Below are 22,274 nucleotides of genomic sequence, written 5' to 3'. Positions count from 1 at the left end.
CATAGTGGTGCACACTTGTAGTCACAGCTATTTGGGAGACTGACTTGGGAGGATCACTGGAGTCTGGGAGGTCAAGGCTGCAGTGAGCTGTGATTGCACCACTGCACTCCTTCCAGAGGGACAGAGTGAGGCTCTGTCAAAAAAAGGTACAATTTTAACTGTACATGTTTGACACATCAAACATCCTTATAACAATCCCTCTCTTAAAAATAAAAGTACCCAATTTAACAGTTATTAATATTCATATGAATTACCTAGAAATTTTTTGTTTGTTTTGGTTTGGATTTTTATTGAAAGAGGACACCTAGAAATGTTATTTAAAATAGAGGACACCTAGAAATGTTATTTACAATCTAGATTTTGATAAAAATAAGCCTGAGTTTTTTCTTTTTTTGAGATGCAGTTTTGCTCTGTCTCCCAGCTGGAGTGCAGTGGTGTGATCTCGGCTCACCAAAACTTCTGCCTCCTGGGTTCAAGCAATCCTTCTGCCTCCCAACTAGCTGGGATTACAGGCGTGAGCCACCACATTCAGCTAATTTTTTTTTTTTTGTATTTTTAGTGCAGATGGGGTTTCCTTATGTTGGCTAGGCTAGCCTTGAACTCCTGACCTAAGGTGATCCACCAGCCTTGGCCTCGCAAAGTGCTGGGATTACAGGCATAAGCCACCGTGCCCGGCCAGGCCTGAGTTTTGCCTGAGAATTTCTCTTTCTAAGAAAGTACATCATATGGCAGTTACAAGGTCTCTTTTGTCTAAAATAAATAGAATTTAATAAATAAAAATTTAAAAAATTTACCTGAGATTAAAGGACAAATCAAAACACATGGGTAATATGTTCTCTGTAGGAATATATTTTAACAATGACATAAATTATTAATAATCACTAAATGTTATAATAATTTATTAACTAAAATTAACAAAATTCCTATTACGATATCTATGAAAACACTTTCTTAGAGTAAAATATTCTCATATCTTGAGAGGGCACTGGTTAAAAACAGCAAAGATGTGGAAGTCGATGTCTTATCAAGTACTTACTATCACGTAAGTAGCAGACCCCTCTTCACAGCTTTTACAGAGTTATCCAAAAAGCAGTCATTTACACAAGAGCAGACAATTTTCCTAGCTTTCTATTGAGTTTATATGTTAATGTTGTTACAAAATTTATAAAATTACCTGACCAAATTTTATATATTATTTCATAATATATCAAAATTTATTTAGATGTCAAATAAATTTTATATCATAATATTATAATATATAATGATATCATATTATGATAAGTTCCATTTACATTCAGACAATTTCACTAGGCAGTGTCTACCACTAATTCTTTTTTCGTTCCACTATTTGCACAGGCAGCACAGCTGGGAAAACACAGACTCACCCAACACAGTCTCTTCCCTGTGTCTTTCTCTTCCTCAAGGAATCAGTTCATCAGTCAATCAAGTCATTTGGGACTGGAGGCTGAGTACTCCTTAACATAGAAGGTCTCATTCCTGCATGCTTTCCTCAGCAGAGGGGGAGACAAGAAGGTCCTTTTAGGGGACACTTGCTTGGACATAGACTAGGCTAGTTGGAGGGCTCTGACCAGCAGAGACAGACTCCGCCGCAGTAGGAAGGGATGAGGCAGCTATTCTGAACCTGGAGCTCCACCACACCTTGCCCCGTCTCACTGAGGCAGTTTTGAGAGGCTGCCCTGGAATACGTCTTGCTGGTGGATGTTGAGAAACAATGTGGGCTTTGACGGGATTCAGGTGGTGTCCGCGGTGTGAAGACAGGAGCTGATGTTCAGAATCTAGGCTGTTTTTCTTGTGATCAGTTGGGTTACCTGTTTGAGACCAAGTCCATTTTTACTAGGGAGGCTGAATAAAGTCCACAGAACACAATGGCGCTCCCAGGATGACTGAGGAAGGGTGAGAAGGGGGGAAAGTTTTTCCACCGAGACTTTTTGCTACCTCAGGAATCGGGGGCTAATTAGGTTAGCACTGGCTCAACCTAATCAATTCAATTTTATTGCATTTGATCTAATTATCTTCCCCATTTTTAAGGTAGGAAGGGCCATTTCATTTGGTATTTATTTTTTCTCTGCATTTTTATTTCATCATATATGTGTGAATCTAATACAATCAACCATAATTTGACATGTGTTGTTTCCAAGCATTTAAGAAATTATAATATCTATGCATACAATGTTAACACTATGTATAATAAATTCTCTTTCTGTGCAAAATATATAACATATGACAATATAGGCATGTTTAATTGTGCATCTTGAAAGGTGAACAGGATCATAAATCCTTCCAGGTAGGAACTGGGACAGAAATAGGGAGAAATGGTTCCCCGATTTTCCGGTCCCTGTGCTCCCGGTTCTTTGTTTTCTGGACACCATGACAGGATCCTGAAAATGTCTCCCTTTAACTGTATCTAGGTCCCCAGTAGAACTACAGCAAGAAACTTCTGATTGAGGCTCTAAGAAGCAGCAGGAATGAGAAAACTCTTCAGCCAATAAGAGTAAGCCACGCCCAGCCGAGGGATGTATAAAAGGCAGGTCTAGCAGACTAACCCACACTCTGCCTTTGGACGTGAGAGAGAGCGCACCTTTCGCTTGAGCTTCAACATGGGAAAGGGAAATGAAGACCACGATCTCCACTGCTCCTCCATCCAGTGCTCCACTGACCAGCCCCCTTTCCAACAGATCTCCTTTACAGAAAAGGGCTCAGATGAGAAGAAACCATTCAAAGAAAAAGGCAAGACCGCCTTCTCCCATTCCAGTGAGAAGCACATACAAAGGCAAGGTAAGGCCTTGGACTGCTCCTATGGAGGCTGGAAGGAGGGTTGGAATCAGGGATACTGAGCTGTGTCTTTAGCAGGGTTTTATTTTGAGATTTGGGGATGGGAAATGGCTTAGTGCCCTCAGGGGACTTGAGAAATGTGTTCACTCGTGACACTGGCAGAAGAGCTTCACATGAAAGACTGATTCGCAAAAATGCATCAGAGATAGACTATGGGACTCTGCCTAGGGAGAGGTGAGTCATCTAAACTTTCTTTTGCAGCAGGATCGGAGCCCAATCCAAACAAGGAGAATTCTAAGGAAACCAAGCTCAAGGCTGGGAACAGCACTGCTGGATCAGGTAAGATTTGACTCTTTCAAGGTGAGAAGGGACAGGGAAGCAACACAGGCTCCCCTGGCAAGGAAACTGGGAGCTCCTTGGCAGCCAGGGCCGTACAGATCCTGGACACTGGAGAACAGAAGAGAGCTGGGGTTTGGTGGTAACCTCAGCTCCTGTGTGTCCAGGATGGACTAGGAATTTCAGGGTGTTCAGTTGGAGGCACTTTCTCAAACTCTCATTGTGTTCATAGAACCAGAGTCCAGCTCATATCCGGAAAACTGCAGGAAAAGAAAAATCAGTTCCAAGGACAGCTGCCAAGGCACAGCAGGTAGAATCTTGGTGTTTGTTGTTGGTGGTGGTGGTTTTTTTGTTTTTGGTTTGCCCCAAAAGGCAAATAATCAGGAAACTTTTATACGAGGCTTGAGCGGAAAGGGAGTTACTTATTGACAAGTAAATTTTTGAGATCTTAGCACTCTGAGAATATTTGGGGACTCACAAGGGGTTCAGCCTCACTTCATTCCAGTGCTGAGATGGTCAGGAAGGAGTGGGAGAGACAAGTGGGGTTCACCTGGGTGTACAGGGGGTTCTGGAAATCAGGGTCTGTGGGGACTGCTCTGGTGAGTCTCTCACATGCTTTCTTTGCAGGGAACTGTCCAGAAAAGGAGTGCAGCTTGTCGTTGAATAAAAAATCAAGATCCTCCACTGCTGTGCACAACAGTGAAATCCAGGAGACCTGTGATGCCCACCATAGGGGACGTTCCAGGGCTTGCACTGGGCGCAGCAAGCGGCATAGGTCTCGGGCCCTAGGAGTCCAAACACCGTCAATTCGAAAAAGCTTGGTGACCTCTGTGCGAGCTATGTCAGAGGCTGTTTATCAAGACCTAGCCCAGGTGTGGGCACAGCAGATCCATTCTCCACTGACCTGTGAGCAGCTGACACTGCTCACTCGGCTCCGGGGGCCTCTGTGTGCCCAGGTGCAGACCTTGTATTCCATGGCCACCCAGGCAGCTTATGTCTTCCCTGCTGAGAGCTGGCTTGTCCCAGCCACACTGCCTGGTCCTAGGGATTCAGCCCTGGATAGAGAAGCCCATCCCTTCCCTGGGCAGGAGATAACTGAGACTGTCAGTGGATCAGATGAGGCTAAGCTGTGAGCACCCTGACCCTATTCAGCAGAGATGCAGCTCTGGGAATGAGAACAAGGATCTGCTTCTTCTCAGATTCTTCCAGATGACCAGCAGTGACAATTTTAGACACACTGTGTTAATAAATGACAGAACCTGAAGAAGTCATAGGAAAGAAACTTGAGCGGTATACTCAGAATGGTGAGCCCTGAATTTTGCAGACCGCTAAGACTATAGACAAATTTTATATTTCATGTTAGACATTTGATGCCTTTTGGATGTCTGATGACAGTCGTGCGTTTCTATATAATCAGAAAAACATTAGAATGTAATCGTGAATTTGCATATTTTAGATTGTAGAAAAGTAAATATAAAATTATGTGCTCCTTTTTTGTTTTTTTTTTTTTTTTTTGAGACAGTCTTGCTATGTTACCCAGACTGGAGTGCAGTGGCACAATCTTAGCTCACTGCAATCTCTGCTTCCTGGGTTCAAACAATTCTCATGCCTCAGCCTCCCAAGTAGCTGAGACTACAGGCATGTACTACTATGCCTGGCTAATTTTTTTTTTCTTGTATTGTTAGTAGAGACAGAGTTTTGTCACTTTGGCCAGGTTGGCCTCAAACTCAGGTGATCCACCAGCCTCGGCCTCCCAACGTGCTGGGATTACAGGCATGAGCCGCCTTACCAAGAAATTGCTTCTCTTTTAATCCAGAAAAGGTTGTAGGCTCTCACTCTTCCAGCCTGAACCCATGGAGTGCTAATATCCAAAAACCATTAATAGCACTCCCTGTGGGAAAATGTCTATATATTTTTAGTTTGATATAATTATAGTAAAATTACTATGCAAGCTGTTTACTTTTAATATTTCTACATAAAATTTAAGTCAAGATATATTAAATGGTAAATGATTGTACTTATTTATTGACGTGCCTCATGTTTCATTTCATTTTAAACATCCTAAATTTATATTTTATTATATTTTATACATTTCAAATGATTGTACTTATTTATTGACCTGCCTCATGTTTCATTTCATTTTAAACACCCTAAATTTATATTTTATTATATTTTATACATTTCAATTGATTGTACTATATTGCAGGATATGGAGATTTCATCACGTACTACAATACAGTGTATTTTGTTATATTTGACGTATATTCTACTTGTATTTTGTACTGAGATCATACACTATTTCATTATCTAAGTGTATTAATTACTTGTTTGGTTGCTTTATAATTTTCATTTTATGTAATGAAATAAACAATGTTGTTTGGAATTTTAAATTTCTTTCATATGGAATTTGAATTTAATAAAGATGTGAAAAAGAGAATGTCTTATCGTCACTTCCGTGTCTTCCTATCCCTGACCTCCCCACAGCCCACAGCTCCTGTCATAGTGCGGGAATAGTGTTCTATCACTACAGGAAATGGGGCCAATTCAATGGTAATACACAGATATAAATTGGAGATACGGAGATTTTATTCTCGACCACTGCAGTATAAAAGAATCACAGTAACGCGAGTCACACAATTTTTGGGTTGACACTGCTTATGAGTTATGCTTACACTATGCTGTAGAATAACGCTGAAATAAATTATGTCTATTAAACAAATGCACATACATAAATAATGTGTCTAAATAACAATGTACATATCTTAATGAAAATGAATTTTATTGCTAAAAAATGTTAACACACAGATACACACAGTGGGATCATATAATGTTGAAAAATAGAGATGGGGAGAGGAACAGAGACAGAGAGAAAGGGAGGAATGGAGAGAGAAAAGGACAGATGGACAGAGGGACATTGGAAAAGAGAAAGTGGGGAGGGGGGAGGAAGGGAGGTAGGGAGGGAGGAGGGAGGAAGGGAAGGACAGAGGGAGAAAGGGAGCAAGAGACAGAGAGAGGAAAGCAGAGAGAAAAGCGGTCTTCTGCCTCCAGGACCAGCAGGACCTCGCACTCCGGGAAAATGTTGGGTGCCCAGTGCAGGCTGAGTGCTCGGCCGACAGCCACGTCTGCTTGCGGGGCGCTCACCAGCTCACCGGCCCTCCGGATCGCCAGCCCGGGTCACTTCCTCCCGGAACAATTCAGACGAATTCCGCCTCCCAAGGAATGAGAGAATTGCCCAGAGAGCAATGAGCGGAGACTCCGGTGATTGTCCGTTTTTCATCCACATGGTTCACAGATGACACAGCCCCACGTTGAGCCTGCAACAGAGCGCGAGGTGGATACTCCCATCCACACGGGAGTCACACTCAGGCCGAGTGAACCATGATTCCGGGTTCCACGTTCCTTCGCCCTCGGCAAGGGGGGCCTGTTGCTCACGTGTCTCCCGCCCCCGAAAGCGTGACCATGTTGACTGTTTCCCGAGCTCTGCAGGGACACAGAATCCTCCAGCGAAGCGTGGAAAAGCAGCATCGTGACTTCGCTCTCCTTTCCAGTTTCCAAACCGGCAACAGTGGAGAATCCCCTTGTTGCAGGAAACAGGAATCCGTCGTCAGGCCGTGATGCACCCGACGTTTCTTTTCTCTGCAGTTTCGCTCTCGTTTTCTACATGAAAATGAACGAGATCCACACCCCTGCGTGCGTGAGACTATCACGGCAATGGCGACACCCACAGGCATTGCCGCCTTCCCGGAGAGGGCCTGGAAAACTCAAGACTGTCATGGAAGTTCAGTTCCACACTCCACCCTTCAGGGTGGTTTCTGCCTGAAAACTGAGTCAAGACAGCGGCTTCCAGTTTCCATAGAACTACTGGAGAGCCTCAGAGAGCCAGCCCCCGAAGCCCCTCTTTCCCCTCCAATCCGGCCCTACACCCACCCACCCCACAAGGACCTGGTCCCTGCGGTTTTCGGCTTCGGAGGGCGGGCTACCCCGGGAACTTGGGCCCCGAGCTCATGTATATTCATAAAGCGGTGGAGGTGGTAGGTCTTTCTAAGGGCCTCCAGGCTGCACCTGCCGCAGCGCTCCTCCGAGCCTTTGAGAAGGATCGCTTTCCAGGCATCGCCGCCCGGGAAGAGCTGGCCAGAGAGACGGGCCTCCCGGAGTCCAGGATTCAGATCTGGTTTCAGAATCGGAGGGCCAGGCACCCGGGACAGGGTGGCAGGGCGCCCGCGCAGGCAGGCGGCCTGTGCAACGCGGCCCCCGGCGGGTGTCACCCTGCTCCCTCGTGGGTCGCCTTCGCCCACACCGGCGCGTGGGGAACGGGGCTTCCCGCACCCCACGTGCCCTGCGCGCCTGGGGCTCTCCCACAGGGGGCTTTCGTGAGCCAGGCAGCGAGGGCCGCCCCCGTGCTGCAGCCCAGCCGGGCCGCGCCGGCAGAGGGGATCTCCCAACCTGCCCCGGCGCGCGGGGATTTTGCCTACGCCGCCCCGGCTCCTCCGGAAGGGGCGCTCTCCCACCCTCAGGCTCCTCGGTGGCCTCCGCACCCGGGCGAAAGCCGGGAGGACCGGGACCCGCAGCGCGACGGCCTGCCGGGCCCTTGCGCGGTGGGACAGCCTGGGCCCGCTCAAGCGGGGCCGCAGGGCCAAGGTGTGCTTGCGCCACCCACGTCCCAGGGGAGCCCGTGGTGGGGCTGGGGCCGGGGTCCCCAGGTCGCCGGGGCGGCGTGGGAACCCCAAGCCGGGGCAGCTCCACCTCCCCAGCCCGCGCCCCCGGAGGCCTCCGCGCGGCAGGGGCAGATGCAAGGCATCCCGGCGCCCTCCCAGGCGCTCCAGGAGCCGGGGCGCTCGTCTGCACTCCCCTGCGGCCTGCTGCTGGATGAGCTCCTGGCGAGCCCGGAGTTTCTGCAGCAGGCGCAAGCTTTCCTAGAAACGGAGGCCCCGGGGGAGCTGGAGGCCTCGGAAGAGGCCGCCTCGCTGGAAGCACCCCTCAGCGAGGAAGAATACCGGGCTCTGCTGGAGGAGCTTTAGGACGCGGGGTTGGGACGGGGTCGGGTGGTTCGGGGCAAGGGCGGTGGCCTCTCTTTCCCGGGGAACACCTGGCTGGCTACGGAGGGGCATGTCTTCGCCCCGCCCCCGCCACCGGGCTGACCGGCCTGGGATTCCTGCCTTCTAGGTCTAGGCCCGGTGAGAGACTCCACACAGCGGAGAACGGCCATTCTTTCCTGGGCATCCCGGGGATCCCAGAGCCGGCCCAGGTACCAGCAGGTGGGCCGCCTACTGCGCACGCGCGGGTTTGCGGGTTTGCGGGCAGCCGCCTGGGCTGTGGGAGCAGCCCGGGCAGAGCTCTCACGCCTTCCCACCACTCCACCCCGCCGCCTGACCGCCCCCTCCCCACCCCCACCCCCCACCCCCGGAAAATGCGTCGTCCCCTGGGCTGGGTGGAGACCCGCGTCCCGCGGAACACCGGGCCCGCGCAGCGTCCAGGCCTGACACCGCTCCGGCGGCTCTCGCCTCCTCTGCGCCTCCGCGCCACCGCGCCACCGTCGCCCGCCCGCCCGGGCCCCTGCAGCCTCCCAGCTGCCAGCACGGAGCGCCTGGCGGCGGAACGCAGACCCCAGGCCCGGCGCACACCGGGGACGCTGAGCGTTCCAGGCGGGAGGGAAGGCGGGCAGAGATGGAGAGAGGAACGGGAGACCTAGAGGGGCGGAAGGATGGGCGGAGGGACGTTAGGAGGGAGGGAGGGAGGGAGGCAGGCAGGGAGGCAGGGAGGAACGGAGGGAAAGACAGAGCGACGCAGGGACTGGGGGCGGGCGGGAGGGAGCCGGGGACAGAGGGAGGAAGGCAGGGAGGAAAAGCGGTCTTCGGCCTCCGGGAGTAGCGGGACCCCCGCCCTCCGGGAAAACGGTCAGCGTCCGGCGCGGGCTGAGGGCTGGGCCCACAGCCGCCGCCTCGCCGGGCGGCCGGCGGGGCACTCATTCGCCCCGGTTCCGTGGCCCAGGGAGGGAGTGGGCGGTTTCCTCAGGGACAAAAGACCGGGACTCGGGTTGCCGTCGGGTTTTCACCCGCGCGGTTCACAGACCGCACATCCCCAGGCTGAGCCCTGCAACGCAGCGCGAGGCCGACAGCCCCGACCACGGAGGAGCCACACGCAGGACGACGGAGGCGTGATTTTGGTTTCCGCGTGGCTTTGCCCTCTGCAAGGCGGCCTGTTGCCCACGTCTCTCCGGCCCCCGAAAGGCTGGCCATGCTGACTGTTTGCTCCCGGAGCTCTGCGGGCACCCGGAAACATGCAGGGAAGGGTGGAAGCCCGGCATGGTGCCTTCGCTCTCCTTGCCAGCTTCCAAACCGGCCACACTGCAGACTCCCCATGTTGCCGCACACGGGAATCCATCGTCAGGCCATCACGCCGGGGAGGCATCTCCTCTCTGGGGTCTCGCTCTGCTCTTCTACGTGGAAATGAACGAGAGCCACACGCCTGCGTGTGTGAGACTGTCCCGGCAACGGCGACACCAACAGGCATTGCCTCCTTCACGGAGAGAGGGCCTGGAACACTCAAGACTCCCACGGAGGTTCAGTTCCACACTCCCCTCCACCCTCCCAGGCTGGTTGCTCCCTGCTGCAGACGCGTGGGAGCCCAGAGAGCGGCTTCCCGTTCCCGCCGGATCCCTGGAGAGGTCCGGAGAGCCAGCCCCCAAAACGCGCCCCCCTCACCCCTTCCCCCTCTCCCCCTTCCTCTTCGTCTCTCCGGCCCCACCACCACCACCACCACCACGCCCTCCCCCACCCCCCCTCCCACCACCACCACCATCCCGCCGGCCGCAGGCCTCGACTTGCCCTGGGTCCCTTCCGGGGTGGGGCGGGCTGTCCCAGGGGGGCTCACCGCCATTCATGAAGGGGTGGAGCCTGCCTGCCTGTGGGCCTTTATAAGGGCCGCTGGCTGGCTGGCTGGCTGTCCGGGCAGGCCTCCTGGCTGCACCTGCCGCAGTGCACAGGCTGGCTGAGGTGCACGGGAGCCCGCCGGCCTCTCTCTGCCCGCGTCCGTCCGTGAAATTCCGGCCGGGGCTCACCGCGATGGCCCTCCCGACACCTTCGGACAGCACCCTCCCCGCGGGAGCCCGGGGACCAGGACGGCGACGGAGACTCGTTTGGACCCCGAGCCAAAGCGAGGCCCTGCGAGCCTGCTTTGAGCGGAACCCGTACCCGGGCATCGCCACCAGAGAACGGCTGGCCCAGGCCATCGGCATTCCGGAGCCCAGGGTCCAGATTTGGTTTCAGAATGAGAGGTCACGCCAGCTGAGGCAGCACCGGCGGGAATCTCGGCCCTGGCCCGGGAGACGCGGCCCGCCAGAAGGCCGGCGAAAGCGGACCGCCGTCACCGGATCCCAGACCGCCCTGCTCCTCCGAGCCTTTGAGAAGGATCGCTTTCCAGGCATCGCCGCCCGGGAAGAGCTGGCCAGAGAGACGGGCCTCCCGGAGTCCAGGATTCAGATCTGGTTTCAGAATCGGAGGGCCAGGCACCCGGGACAGGGTGGCAGGGCGCCCGCGCAGGCAGGCGGCCTGTGCAACGCGGCCCCCAGCGGGTGTCACCCTGCTCCCTCGTGGGTCGCCTTCGCCCACACCGGCGCGTGGGGAACGGGGCTTCCCGCACCCCACGTGCCCTGCGCGCCTGGGGCTCTCCCACAGGGGGCTTTCGTGAGCCAGGCAGCGAGGGCCGCCCCCGTGCTGCAGCCCAGCCGGGCCGCGCCGGCAGAGGGGATCTCCCAACCTGCCCCGGCGCGCGGGGATTTTGCCTACGCCGCCCCGGCTCCTCCGGAAGGGGCGCTCTCCCACCCTCAGGCTCCTCGGTGGCCTCCGCACCCGGGCAAAAGCCGGGAGGACCGGGACCCGCAGCGCGACGGCCTGCCGGGCCCTTGCGCGGTGGGAGAGCCTGGGCCCGCTCAAGCGGGGCCGCAGGGCCAAGGTGTGCTTGCGCCACCCACGTCCCAGGGGAGTCCGTGGTGGGGCTGGGGCCACAGGTCGCCGGGGCGGCGTGGGAACCCGAAGACGGGGCACCTCCATCTCCGAAGCTCGCGACCCCGGAGGCCTCCGTCTCAAGCACAGATGCCAGCCATCCCGGCGCCTCCCAACCGCTCCAGGAGCCGGGGCGCTCGTCTACACTCACCTCCAGCCTGTTATATGAGCTCCTGTAGACACCAGAGTTTCAGCAAAAGGCACGACCTTTCCTAGATCCGGCGCCACTGGGGGAGCTGAAGGACGTGGAAGAGCCCGCTCTGCTGGAACCACTCCTCCGCCAGGAAGAACACCGGGCTCCGCTGGAGGAGCAGGTTGGAGCGGGGTTGGGGCGGGGTGGGGGCAGGACGGCGCCCTCTCTTTCGCGGTGAACCTCTGACTCGGTATGGAGAGGCGTGCCTTCCCTTCCAGCTGACCTGTCTAGGATCCCTGAGTTCCAGGTCCGGTGAGAGACTCCACACAGAGGAGGGCTGTCATTCTTTCCTGAGCATCCCGGGGATCCCAGGGCCAGCCCAGGTACCGGGAGGTGGACTGTCTACTGCGCATGCGCGGGTTTGCAGGCAGCAGCCTAGGTTTTCTAACCAGCCCAGGCGGAGCTCTCATCCTTTTCTCCAGCGTTCTTCAGTCGGGTTGGCGGAGACCTCAGTCCGCGAAGCGCTGGGCCGGGGCAGAAGCCAGGCCAGTTCTCCTTTCCGCGGCTCGACTCCTCTGCCTCTTCGCTCACTATCACTTGCCAACCCCTGTCCCGCCAGCCTCCTTGCCAGCACCATGGAGCGCCGTGCAACTAAATGTAGACCCGAGACCCCGTGCAAACCGGGGTGCTGCCCTTTCCAGGCAAGAGGCAAGGCAGGCAGAGATGAGGACGGGAACGGAGACAGAGTGGGAGGGAAGGATGGAGCTAGGAAAGGGTGGATGGACTGAGGGACCCTGGAAAGGACAGAAAGAGGGAGGGAGGGAGAAAGGGAGGAAAAAACCAGGGGAGGAAGGGAAGAACAGAGGGAAGGATGGACCGAGGGACAAAAGGAGCAGGAAACAGATAAAGGAAGGCAGACAGAAAAACGGTCTTCTGCCTCCAGAACCAACAGGACCCAGCACTTCGGGAAAATGCTGGGTGCCCAGTGCGGGCTAAGTGCTGGGCCCTCCGGATCGCCAGCCTGAGTTACTTCATCCCGGAGCGATTCAGACGAATTCCGTTTCCGAAGGAATGAGCGAATTCCCCAGAGAGCAATGAGCTGAGACTCAGGTGGTTGTCCGTTTTTCATCCACATGGTTCACAGATGACATGTTCCCACGTTGAGCCCTGCAACAGAGCGCGAGGCGGATAGTCCCATTCACACAGGAGTCACGCTCAGGCCAACTAAAGCGTGATTCTGGATTCCACGTTTCTTTGCCCTCTGCAGAGGTGCCTGTTGCTCAAGTCTCTGCCCCCGCCCCCCGAAAGTGTGACCATGTTGACTGTTTCCCGAGCTCTGTGGGGACCCAGAAACTTCCAGGAATGCGTGGAACGCCAGCATCGTGTCGGTGCTCTCCTTTCCAGTTTCAAACAGGCTATATTGCAGACTCCCCATTTTGCAGGAAACAGGAATCCATCGTCAGGCCGTGATGCACGGGACGTTTCTTTTCTCTGTGGTTTCGCTCTCGTTGTCTACATGAAAATGAACGAGATCCACACACCTGCGTGTGCGAGACTATCAGGGCAACTGTGACACCCACGCGCTGGCAATAGAGTTGGCAGCCTGATCCCAAGACAAAGGTACTGACGGACATCCAGACACACCCCACCACAATCACTAGCAAACCCACCCCCAAATACACAGACACACACGGGCACACGCGCGGGAACACAAGCACACACACAGACACACAAAGACACAGACAGCTTGAAGAAGAGCAAAGGACAGAGGGATGGAAAGATAGAAACGGAAGGAGAGAGAGCAACAGCGATAGAGAGAGAGACAGAGAGGGACGGGGAAATTGCGAGAGAGAGAGAGAGAGAGAGAGAGAGAGAGAAAGAGAGGGAGAGAGAGCGTGCAAGGTGGAGAGGGAAGTAGAGAAAGGGAGCGGGCGAGGGAGCTAGAGAGGGAGAGCAACAGAGCCTTGGACAGGGAGGCTCTGCTCTGGTAGACAGGGGCCCCTTTGGCCAGGGTAGGGTGGAGCCTGCCTGGGCCGGGCTAGAACAGGGGGGCAGGGCCGCCCACGCGGGAAAACCAAGGGAGCCCTGAGACGTGTTTTCACTTGGATTGGTTGGTTGCTTTGGGGGTGCGTTTCGTAGCGTCATTCCTTTGCTGGCTCCTGCCTGTCCTCTTGGTGCTGTGGGTCCTGAAAGTTGTCGAGTGTGCCCGTCCCTGTGGCGGGAGCAGTGGCGCCGAGCGTGCCCACGGGCCGCGGCTTGGGTTTCTCTCGTGTTCAGAATGGTATGGCCGTAGACAATGGCGGTGGCGCCAGGCTGGTCCAAGAGCCCGGTCGAGCTACGCGCGTCTGATTCCAGGCGTCACCACCAACCCGGGGCCGCGAGGCTGGGATCAGGCACCCCCGGAGCCGCTTGCCCGCGGCCGGGCTGCTCTCCCCCTCTATACGCCCAAGCACCAGTCGCCGCGCTGCGTTTTCCGCCGGCCTCTGCACCGCTGAGGCGCCAGAGGCCTCCATTCCCTGCCAGGGCTCTGGACTCTCCAGGCGGCCTCCCTTTAGCTGACACTCCAGGCCTTCCCCTGGCTCTCCAGCTCCGGAGCTTCCAACACTTGGGGCCTGCTCAGGACGGGGTGTGATCCCAGGTGTCAGGGCCCAGGGCCCACGGTCCTGGGACCCCCTCTGGTCCTCCGCCTTGCCGCAGAAAAATTATTTTGGATTCCTCGCCGCCCCTCCTGCAAGGCCCCCTCTTGCCCCACACACCCAGAGAAGCCAGAGCTGCCCAGGGGCGAACAACCGGCCCAGCCCCGCGGGCCCTTTTTCTTACAACGCCCACACCATTGTCGCTTGTCCCGAGGAAGACCCGGCCCGTGGCCAACGGGGCAGGAAGGCCCTGCTTTGTCCCGCGCTGGCACTAGAGCCCCGGCAGCCTGATCCCGGGAAAGAGGGGCTGACGGACACCCAGACACACCCCACCACCACCACGAGCAAACCCCCCCCCCCCCACACACACACAGATACACACGGGCGCGCGCACACGCACATGGACACGCACGGACACACACACACAGACAGACGGCTTGAAGGACAGCAAGGGAGAGAGGGATGGAGAGATAGAAACAAAGGGTGAGACAGAGACAGAGATAGAGACAGAGAGGGTGGGGAGAGACGGAGAGAAGGTGACAGAAGAGCGAGAGGTGGAGGGGAAGAAGAGAAAAAGAGAGGATGAGGGAGCTGGAGAGCGAGAGCCATAGAGCCTTGGAGGAGGCTCTGCTCTGGCAGACAGGGCCCCTTTGAGCAGGCCGGGGTGGGGTGGAGGGTGCTTGGGCTGGGCCAGAACAGGGGGGCAGGGCCGTCCAAGGGAGAGGACTAACTGAGCCCTGAGACGTGTTTACTCTTGGATTGGTTAGTTACTTCAGGGGTGCGTTTGGTAGGGTCCTTCCTTTGTTTGCTCCTTTCTGTCTTCTTGATGCAGTAGGCTCCGAGATTTGTAGAGTGCGCCTGTCCATCTGGCCGGAGCCATAACGCCGAGCGTGCTTACAGGGCACAAGACCTGGGTCTCTCTCGTGTCCCCGAGACTAGATTTTACACGAAGTCGGTGGCAATGAAAATCCAAGTGCACAGGGACGGTTTTCTTGGTGGCTGACGAAGGCAATGTCCTTCCGCGGTGGAAAGCAGCCCATGCGTTGTGGAGCGCAGGCGTGCGGAAAAGTGGGAGTAGAGTCAGGGGGCCGTTGGGAAGCACGGCGACAAAAGGGGGAAAGAGGGAGGGAGCGGGGAGCCAAAAGCCTTCAGCACCCTGTATTCCCAGGGGGTCTCGCATCCCAAGTACTAACCAGGCCCGACTCTGCTTAGCTTTCAAGATCAGTCGAGATCCCGTGCGTTCAGGGTGGTGTGGCCATAAAGGCCGGCAGTGGCGGCTGGCTGCCACAAGAGCCCGGCCCAGTCGCGCCTGCTCGACTCCTGGCGTCACCGCCACCCCGGGGCCGCGGGGCTCAGATCCGGGGCCCCAGAACCGCTCCCCCGCGGCCGGGCTGCTCTCCCCATCAAGGTCCCAGCACCGCCGGCCGCCGCGCTGCGCCTTCCGCCGGCCTCCCAGAGCCACCCCCGTCGCCTGCGGCCAGAGAACGCGCCGGACCGCCGTGGCGCCGCCCTGCTGCAGCGCGGGAGAGCCAGAGACCTCAGTCCCCTGCCCAGGCTCCGGGCACACCAGGTGCCTCCCTTTTCGCAGACGCTCCAGGCCTTCCCCGGCTCGGGAGCTCCCAAGCTTCCAACACATCTGGCCGGCTCAGGACGGGGTATGCTCCGAGGCGTCAGGGCCCAGGGCCAACTGTCCTGGGATCCCCTCCGGTCCTTCGTCTTGCCGCGGAAAAATTGTTTTGGATCCCTCGCCGCCCCTCCTGCAAGGCCCCCTCTTGCCCCACACACCCAGAGCCGTCAGGGCTGTCCAGGGGCAAACAGCCGGCCCAGCCCTGAGGGCCCTTTTTCTCACAACGCCCACACCATTGTCGCTTGTCCCAACGAGGACTCGCCCCGTTGGCCAAGGCCCTGCTTTGCCCCGCGCTGGCACTAGAGCCCCCGCAGCCTGATCCCGGGGGAGAGGGGCTGATGGGCCACCCAGACACACCCCACCACCACGAGCAAACCCACCCCAACACGCACACAGATACACACGGGAGCACGCGCGCGGTCACACACACACGGACACACACGGAGACACACACGGGCACACACACAGGGACACACAAAGACACAGACACAGACAAAGATAGCTTGAAGTAAGGGAGGAGACCACCCCTCATATTGTCTTATGCCCAATTTCTGCGTACTGAGACTAACACAGCAACTGTGCCGCCCATGCGCTGGCAATAGAGTAGGCAGCCTGATCCCGGGACAAAGGTACTGACGGACATCCAGACACACCCCACCACAATCACGAGCAAACCCATTCCCAAACAGACACACATGGGCGCACCCCTTTTAGTAAAAACTAAAAGGCAGAAATGAAATCCATAGGCAGACAGCCCGGTGTCACACCCTGGGCCTGGTAGTTAAAGATATACCCCTGACCTACTCGGTTATGTTGTCTATAGATTACAGACATTGTATAGAAAAGCAATGTGAAAATCCCTGTCCTGTTTTGTTCTGATCTAATTACCGCTGCATGCAGCCCCCAGTCAGTACCCTCTACTTCCTCAATGGATCACGACCCTCTCACGCAGACCCCCTTAGACTTGTAAGCCCTTAAGAGGGAGAGGAATTACTCAGTTGGGGAGCTGAGTTTTTGGAGACGTGAGTCTGAGGATGATCCCAGCTGAATAAAGCCCTTCCTTCTACAACTCGGTGTCTGAGGGGTTTTGTCTGCGGCTCCTCCTGCTACAGAAGGAGAGCAAGGGAGAGAGGAATGGAGAGATAGAACCAGAGGGAGAGAGAGAGACAGTGATAGAGAGAGAGACAGTGATAGAGAGAGAGAGAGACAGAGAGTGGGGGAGGAGAGAGAGAGAGAGGGAGAGAGAGAGAGACAGTGATAGAGAGAGAGACAGAGAGTGGGGGAGGAGAGAGAGAGAGAGGGAGAGAGCGCGACAGAAGAGCGCGAGGTGGAAGGGGAAGTAGAGAAAGGGAGAGGCTGAGGGAGTTGCAGAGCGAGAGCGACAGAGCCTTGGAGAGGCAGGCTCTGCTCAGGTAGACAGGCCCCCTTTGAGCAGGCCGGGGTGGGGTGGAGGGTGCTTAGGCCGGGCTAGAACAGGGGGTCAGGGCTCCCCATGCGGGAAAACCAACGGAGCCCTGAGACGTGTTTTTTCTTGGATTGGTTGGTTGCTTTGGGGGTGCGTTTCATAGGGTCCTTCCTTTGTTTGCTTCTTTCTGTCTCCTTGATGTGGTGGGCCCCCAGATTTGTAGATGCGCCCATCCGTCTGGCGAGAGCCGTGGCTCTGAGCCTGTCCACGGGGCCAGGCCTGGGTCTCTCTCGTGTCCTCGGAACTGGAATTTACACGAAGTCGGTGGCAAAGTGCACAAGGACGGATTTCCTCATGGCTGGCGAAGGCAATGTCCTTCCCCCGGGTAAAGCAGCCCAGGGGTTCCGGAGCGGAGGTCTTGGCTGGCGTCTGTGGGACCCGCTGCCCCTGCCCGCCCCTTCCCCCGGCTTGGACCGTTGCAGCGGCGCTGGATGAATGAATTGCCTGGGCTTCCGGGGAGCGTGGAAGACACCCGGGACCTCAGGGAACCCGCGCCTGCGCCCTCGGGGTCGGTCCAGTCCGCCTGGGTTGGAGCCCGGCTCCTGGTGGGGCTGCGGCGAGTCGGAAAAGGTGGGATGCTGCTGCCTGGCGGTGCTGCGGTGGCGGATCTTCAGGGGGAGGTCCTGGGCTTCGGCTGGGGCGCAGGGGCGGACAAGGTGGAGGGAGGGGGGCGGTTGGGAAGCGCGGAGACAAAACGGGGAAAGAGGGAGGGAGCGGGAAGCCAAAAGCCTACGGTACCCGCCATTCCCAGGCGGAATCCATCCAAGTAGTAACCAGGCCCGACCCTGCTTAGCTTCACGAGATCAGAGGAGATGGGGCGCGTTCAGGGTGGTGTGGCCTAGACGACGGCAGCGGCGCCTGCCTGCCCCGAGAGCCCGGCCCAGCCACGCCCGCCCCGCTCCAGGCGTCACCGCCACCCCGGGGCAGCGGGGCTCGGATCCCGGACCCCCAGAGCCGCTCGTCCGTGCCCCCGGGCAGCTGTCTCCCTCTACGCCCGAGCACCGCCCGCCTCCCAGAGCGTCCCGCCGTCGCCGGCGGCCAGGCCTCGCGCAGGACCAATGTGGCGCCGCCCTGCTGTTGCTGGGGGGCGTCCTAGGCCTCCGTGCCCTGCCCAGGCTTCCGGCTCTCGGGGCGGCCTCCCTTCCGCCCACGCTCCTGGCCTTTCCCGGGCTCCGGAGCTCCGAGCTTCCACCACATCGGCCGGCTCAGGACGGGTGTGCTCATCCCTTCACTTTTTAACTTTTTGTTGTTTCTATTTATGTTTTATTGTGCTATGTCTGGAAATGTTGTAGTTATTACTTTTGATTGGATATTATTTAGTATTCCTACTTTGAATAAGATTAGTTTGCACACCCCACAGCTATAGTGTTAATAATATTCTGTTTTGTTTTGTATCCTATTAGCACTGAGGATTTTTTTTACCTTTAGGTGATCATTTATTGCTCATTAATGTCCTTTTCTTCCTGATTGAAGTACTCTCTTTAGCATTCCTTTAGGACAGACATGGTATTCATAAAATACTTCAGCTTTTGTCTGGAAAAGTCAGTATTTCTTCTTTTTATTTGAAGAACATTTTCACCGTATATGCTATTCTAAGGTAAAAGGTTTTTTTCCTTTAGTACTTTAAATATTTATTGCTTCTCTCTCCTGGCCGGTAGGGTTTCCACCGTAAAGTCTGCTGCCAGAGGTGTTGGAGCTCGCTGTTATGTTCTTTGTTTCTCTTCTCTTTCTTCCTTTAGAACTTTTCTTTATCTTTGACTTTTGGAAGATCTATTGAATGCTTTGAAGTAGACTTTTTTGGGTTAAATCTGCTTAATGTCCTATAACATTTTTGTAGTTGGATACGGATATCTTTCTCTAGGTTTGGAAAGTTTTCTGTTATTATCCCTTTGAATAAAATTTTCTACCCCTGCCTCTTTCTCTACATCTTCTTTAAAACCAATAACTCTTAGATCTGTCTTTGTGAGGCTATTTTTCTAGATCCTGTAGGCATGATTTGTTGTTTTTATTCTTTTTCTTTTGTCTCTTCTGACTATGTATTTTCAAATAGCCTGTCTTCAAGCTCACTATTTCTTCTGCTTGATCCATTCTGCTATTAAATGGCTCTAATGCATTCTTCAGCATGCCAATTGCATTTTCAGCTCCAGAATTTCTGCTTAATTTGTTGTAACTTTTTCAATCTCTTTGTTGAGTTTAGCTGACAAAATTTGGAATTTCTTTATTTTGTTATCTTAAATTTCTTTCAGTTTTTTTTTTTAATACAGCTATGTTGAATTCTCTGTCTGAAAGGTCACATATCTCTTTTTCTCCAGGATTTGTCCCCGGTGCCTTATTCAGTTCACTTGGTGAGGTCATGTTTTCCTGGATGGTGTTGATGCTAGTAGATGTTATTCAGCGTCCGGACATTAAATTCTTGGGCATGCAGCACCATATGAGAGGTTTAAAAAATAAAATTAAAAAAGAGAAAAGGTGAGTATTTATTGTAGTCTTCACTGTCTGGGCTTATTTGTAGCTGTCTTTCTTGGGAAGACTTTTCACATATTTTAAAAGACTTGGGTGTTGTGATCTAAGCCGTATCTGCTTTAGGGGTACCTTGTAACCAATAATGCTGTAATTCTTCCAGACTCAGAGAAGTACCACCTTGACAGCCTTCAACAAGATCCAGGAGAATTTTCTGGATTACTAGCCAGAGACTCTTGTTCTCTACCATTATTTTCTCTCAAAGATACAGAGTCTTTCTCTCTGTTCTAAGCCACCTAAAGCTGGGAGAAGAAAGACACAAGCACCCCTGGCCACCACCACTATGACTGCCCTGGATCAGACCTGAAGCTAGCACAGCACTGGGTCTTGCTCAAGTCCTGCTGCATGCACTTTCTGATGACTGCCTATGTTCACTCAAGGCCTTTGGTCTCTACAATTAACAGGTGACAAAGCCAGCCAGGCCTGTGTTCTTTCCTTTAGGGCAGTGAGTGCCCTCAGTCCCTGGCTGGGTCGAGAAGTGCCATTCAGAAGTCAGGGAGTAGAGTCAAAAGTTTTAGAAGTCCACCTGACATTCTATTGCATTGCAGCTGACCTGACACTCAAACCACAAGACATAGTCCTTCCCATTCCTCCCTTCCTTTCCTAAAGGCAGAGTAGCCACCACCACCTCAGGCCACAATGAGTACTGCCAGGCTACCACCAATGTTCCCTTAAGGCCCAAAACCTCTTGTCAACTTGCGATGAATGCTTCCTGGCCTGGGACTTGCCGTTTTCAGGGCAATGGGCTCCCTACTGGCCCTGGGCAGCTTCATAAATGCCAGCCAAGAATCAAATCCTAGAATCAGGGATTACAAAATTTTGCTTGGTGCTCTACCCACCTCTGGCCTTGCTGGTACCTAAGGGGCAAGACAAAGTCCCCTTTAATTTTCCCTCTACTTTTCCCAAGAAGAAGGAGTTTTGCCTTTTAGCCACCACAGCTGGTAATGTGCTGAGTTCACCTAAATCTAGCAAGTCTATGAGGGTCATCCAAGGCCCTTGATGTAGTACTGGGTATGGCTGCTGGTTATTCAGAGCCCAAAGGTTTTCAAGTTTGCAGGCAATAAATCCTGCCAGCACATGGTTCTTTTCTTCAAGGCAGCAGGTTTCCTTCTGGCCCAGGATGTGTCTAGGAATGTCTAGGAGCCAGAGACTGGAAAGGAGGCCTCAGGATTCTGACCAGTGCACTATCTTGCTGTGACTGAGCTGGTGTCCAGGATGAAAGACAAAGTACTCCCTACTCTTTTCCCTCCTCTCCTCAAGCAGAAGGATGGTGTCCCTTTTGGAGCCATGAGCTGTGCAGTCTGGTGTTAGAGGACTGATAATGCCAGAACTCCTTTGGCTGCCCCAGCTGCTGTCTCAGTGTGTTGCATGCCCTCCCCACCCCAAGTCCACTGTCCCTGGGCCCAGTTCAGCCCTAGGCCTCACCTAAGAGTTGCAGTCCTGATGGCCTAGGCTGCCTTTCAAGTTTTCTTTGACACACACAGTGCGGGAGCCCTTAGTTGCCAGGTTTCCAAACACTGAAGTTCCAACCACTGGAATCTGATTCCCCTCTAGCTAGGGCTGGTTTAATTGATCCCTCTGTGGATGGGCATTAACTGCATTTGGTCTGGTTTTCCTTTCTGCTCTAACAGGACAGCACTGAGTGCAGTGCGTCACAATTGCTGTGTTCTCCCTCCCGCAGAACCCAGAGTTGTTCTCTGCACCATGCCATCACTGCTGGGGATAAGGAAATGGTGATTTCAGGACTGTTTTTTTCTGTCTCTTCAGTGCCTCTTTCAGTGATCTGAGGTTAAAACCAGATACTTTGAGTACTCACCTGATTTTTGGTTCTTATGAATGTATTTTCTATGTGGATATTAATAGTTATTCATCTGGTGTCCTTGCAGGAGGGACAATCAGTGGAGCCTTCTTTCTGCCATCTTGCTTTACTCTCACACCCAAGAATCAGAATGCAGAACTTTTAATAAGAAAAGCTTTCAGAACTCAGGAAGGACAAGGAAGACATTCTGGTTCTCCATGCTTAACATTGGACTGTTTCTTCAACTTAGGTGCATAGCACTGACTAATCAGGGATTATCATAGATAATTTGACTTGGACTATGCAGTTCATTCAAATTCTTTATCTAGATAATTTAAGTACTAGCTGATTTGGCATGAAAATCTGGCAAAGTATTTTCTTGGTATTCAATTGATTTTTATTCTGCTTGGGTTAGCAGTTTTATTAACCAGTCAGTCTCTTCATTAAAGTTCTGGAAATTCTTACCCAGTTCAAATAATATAATTCTAAAGTTCTCAAAAACCTGTATTCAAGAGTACTTCTCAGGGCCTTCTCCATCCTTTCATGAACCTCCTTAAAGAAACAATATTCCAGGATTTTGCAAGCTTGTAAAGTTTTCAGAAACTGCCTCAGAATTAAGCAATTTACAGTGGAAATGACTTTAAACTATCATAGTTAGACATAATTGGCAAGATAATTTTATTATTTACAGGCGTGAGCCACCATGCCCAACCTCTAAAGTTAATTTAATAAAACTTTATAAATAAATTTATCAAATGTTGTCATCTTTTAATCCCAGATTTTTGTGAACGTATGCTTTGCATTTTCCCCCAACTTTCTATATTTATCTAGTTTTATCTAGTTTTTTTTACTTCTTCAATTTGAAATCTTTAAGTAACTTCAAATCAAAAAAAAATTAAAACACATTTTTATGTCTTTATAAGTTTTATCATCAAAAGCATATGTTCACAAGCCTGTAATCCCAGC

General features: G+C 53.7%; 4 protein-coding genes across 5 annotated transcripts; all 4 read left to right on the top strand.

Moving 5' to 3' along the window:
* The first annotated feature begins 2,537 nt into the window (after positions 1-2,537).
* On the top strand, positions 2,538-5,556 carry LOC740306 (protein FRG2-like-1). Of its 2 annotated transcripts, none has more exons than XM_063810080.1 (4): positions 2,538-2,796; positions 3,058-3,132; positions 3,362-3,439; positions 3,757-5,556. In XM_063810080.1, exons 1-4 carry the CDS (start codon positions 2,619-2,621, stop codon positions 4,260-4,262), a joined length of 837 nt encoding a protein of 278 aa, XP_063666150.1. In that variant the 5' UTR covers positions 2,538-2,618; the 3' UTR covers positions 4,263-5,556. The 2 variants fall into 2 exon arrangements, with proteins under 2 accessions (XP_063666150.1, XP_024212185.2); XM_024356417.3 differs by having other exon boundaries at positions 3,055-3,132; positions 3,757-5,555.
* Positions 5,557-6,507: 951 nt separating this feature from the next.
* LOC112208645 (double homeobox protein 4-like protein 4) lies at positions 6,508-9,937 on the top strand. The gene is made up of 2 exons (XM_054683996.2): positions 6,508-6,740; positions 6,986-9,937. The coding sequence occupies exons 1-2, from the start codon at positions 6,508-6,510 to the stop codon at positions 8,145-8,147; spliced, it is 1,395 nt and encodes a 464-aa protein (XP_054539971.1). The 3' UTR covers positions 8,148-9,937.
* A 253-nt stretch (positions 9,938-10,190) lies between these two features.
* On the top strand, positions 10,191-11,445 carry LOC112208644 (double homeobox protein 4C). The gene is given in 2 exon segments (XM_054683593.2): positions 10,191-11,124; positions 11,127-11,445. Coding segments are annotated over 2 exon segments (1,116 nt in total). The 3' UTR covers positions 11,309-11,445.
* A 5,980-nt stretch (positions 11,446-17,425) lies between these two features.
* LOC107974138 (uncharacterized) lies at positions 17,426-22,059 on the top strand. Its single transcript, XM_054683995.1, has 3 exons — positions 17,426-18,204; positions 19,303-19,459; positions 19,614-22,059. Exons 1-2 carry the CDS (start codon positions 17,426-17,428, stop codon positions 19,337-19,339), a joined length of 816 nt encoding a protein of 271 aa, XP_054539970.1. The 3' UTR covers positions 19,340-19,459; positions 19,614-22,059.
* The last annotated feature ends 215 nt before the right edge of the window (positions 22,060-22,274 follow it).

The sequence above is a fragment of the Pan troglodytes genome, chromosome 3 (genome assembly GCF_028858775.2).
Source record: "Pan troglodytes isolate AG18354 chromosome 3, NHGRI_mPanTro3-v2.0_pri, whole genome shotgun sequence".
In the NCBI taxonomy this organism is placed as follows: domain Eukaryota; kingdom Metazoa; phylum Chordata; class Mammalia; order Primates; family Hominidae; genus Pan; species Pan troglodytes.
This window is presented reverse-complemented; position numbering and strand designations above follow the sequence as displayed.

Coding starts and splice junctions, on each gene's coding strand:
- LOC112208645 (XM_054683996.2), top strand. CDS start 6,508: ATGATTCCGGGTTCCACGTTCCTTCGCCCTCGGCAAGGGGGGCCTGTT. Junction 6,741..6,985: donor CAGGAATCCGTCGTCAGGCC/GTGATGCACCCG, acceptor CAGTTTCCATAG/AACTACTGGAGAGCCTCAGA.
- LOC107974138 (XM_054683995.1), top strand. CDS start 17,426: ATGAATTGCCTGGGCTTCCGGGGAGCGTGGAAGACACCCGGGACCTCA. Junction 18,205..19,302: donor CATCGGCCGGCTCAGGACGG/GTGTGCTCATCC, acceptor CTTTTTCTCCAG/GATTTGTCCCCGGTGCCTTA.
- LOC740306 (XM_024356417.3), top strand. CDS start 2,619: ATGGGAAAGGGAAATGAAGACCACGATCTCCACTGCTCCTCCATCCAG. Junction 2,797..3,054: donor GAAGCACATACAAAGGCAAG/GTAAGGCCTTGG, acceptor TTTCTTTTGCAG/CAGGATCGGAGCCCAATCCA. Junction 3,440..3,756: donor CAGCTGCCAAGGCACAGCAG/GTAGAATCTTGG, acceptor CTTTCTTTGCAG/GGAACTGTCCAGAAAAGGAG.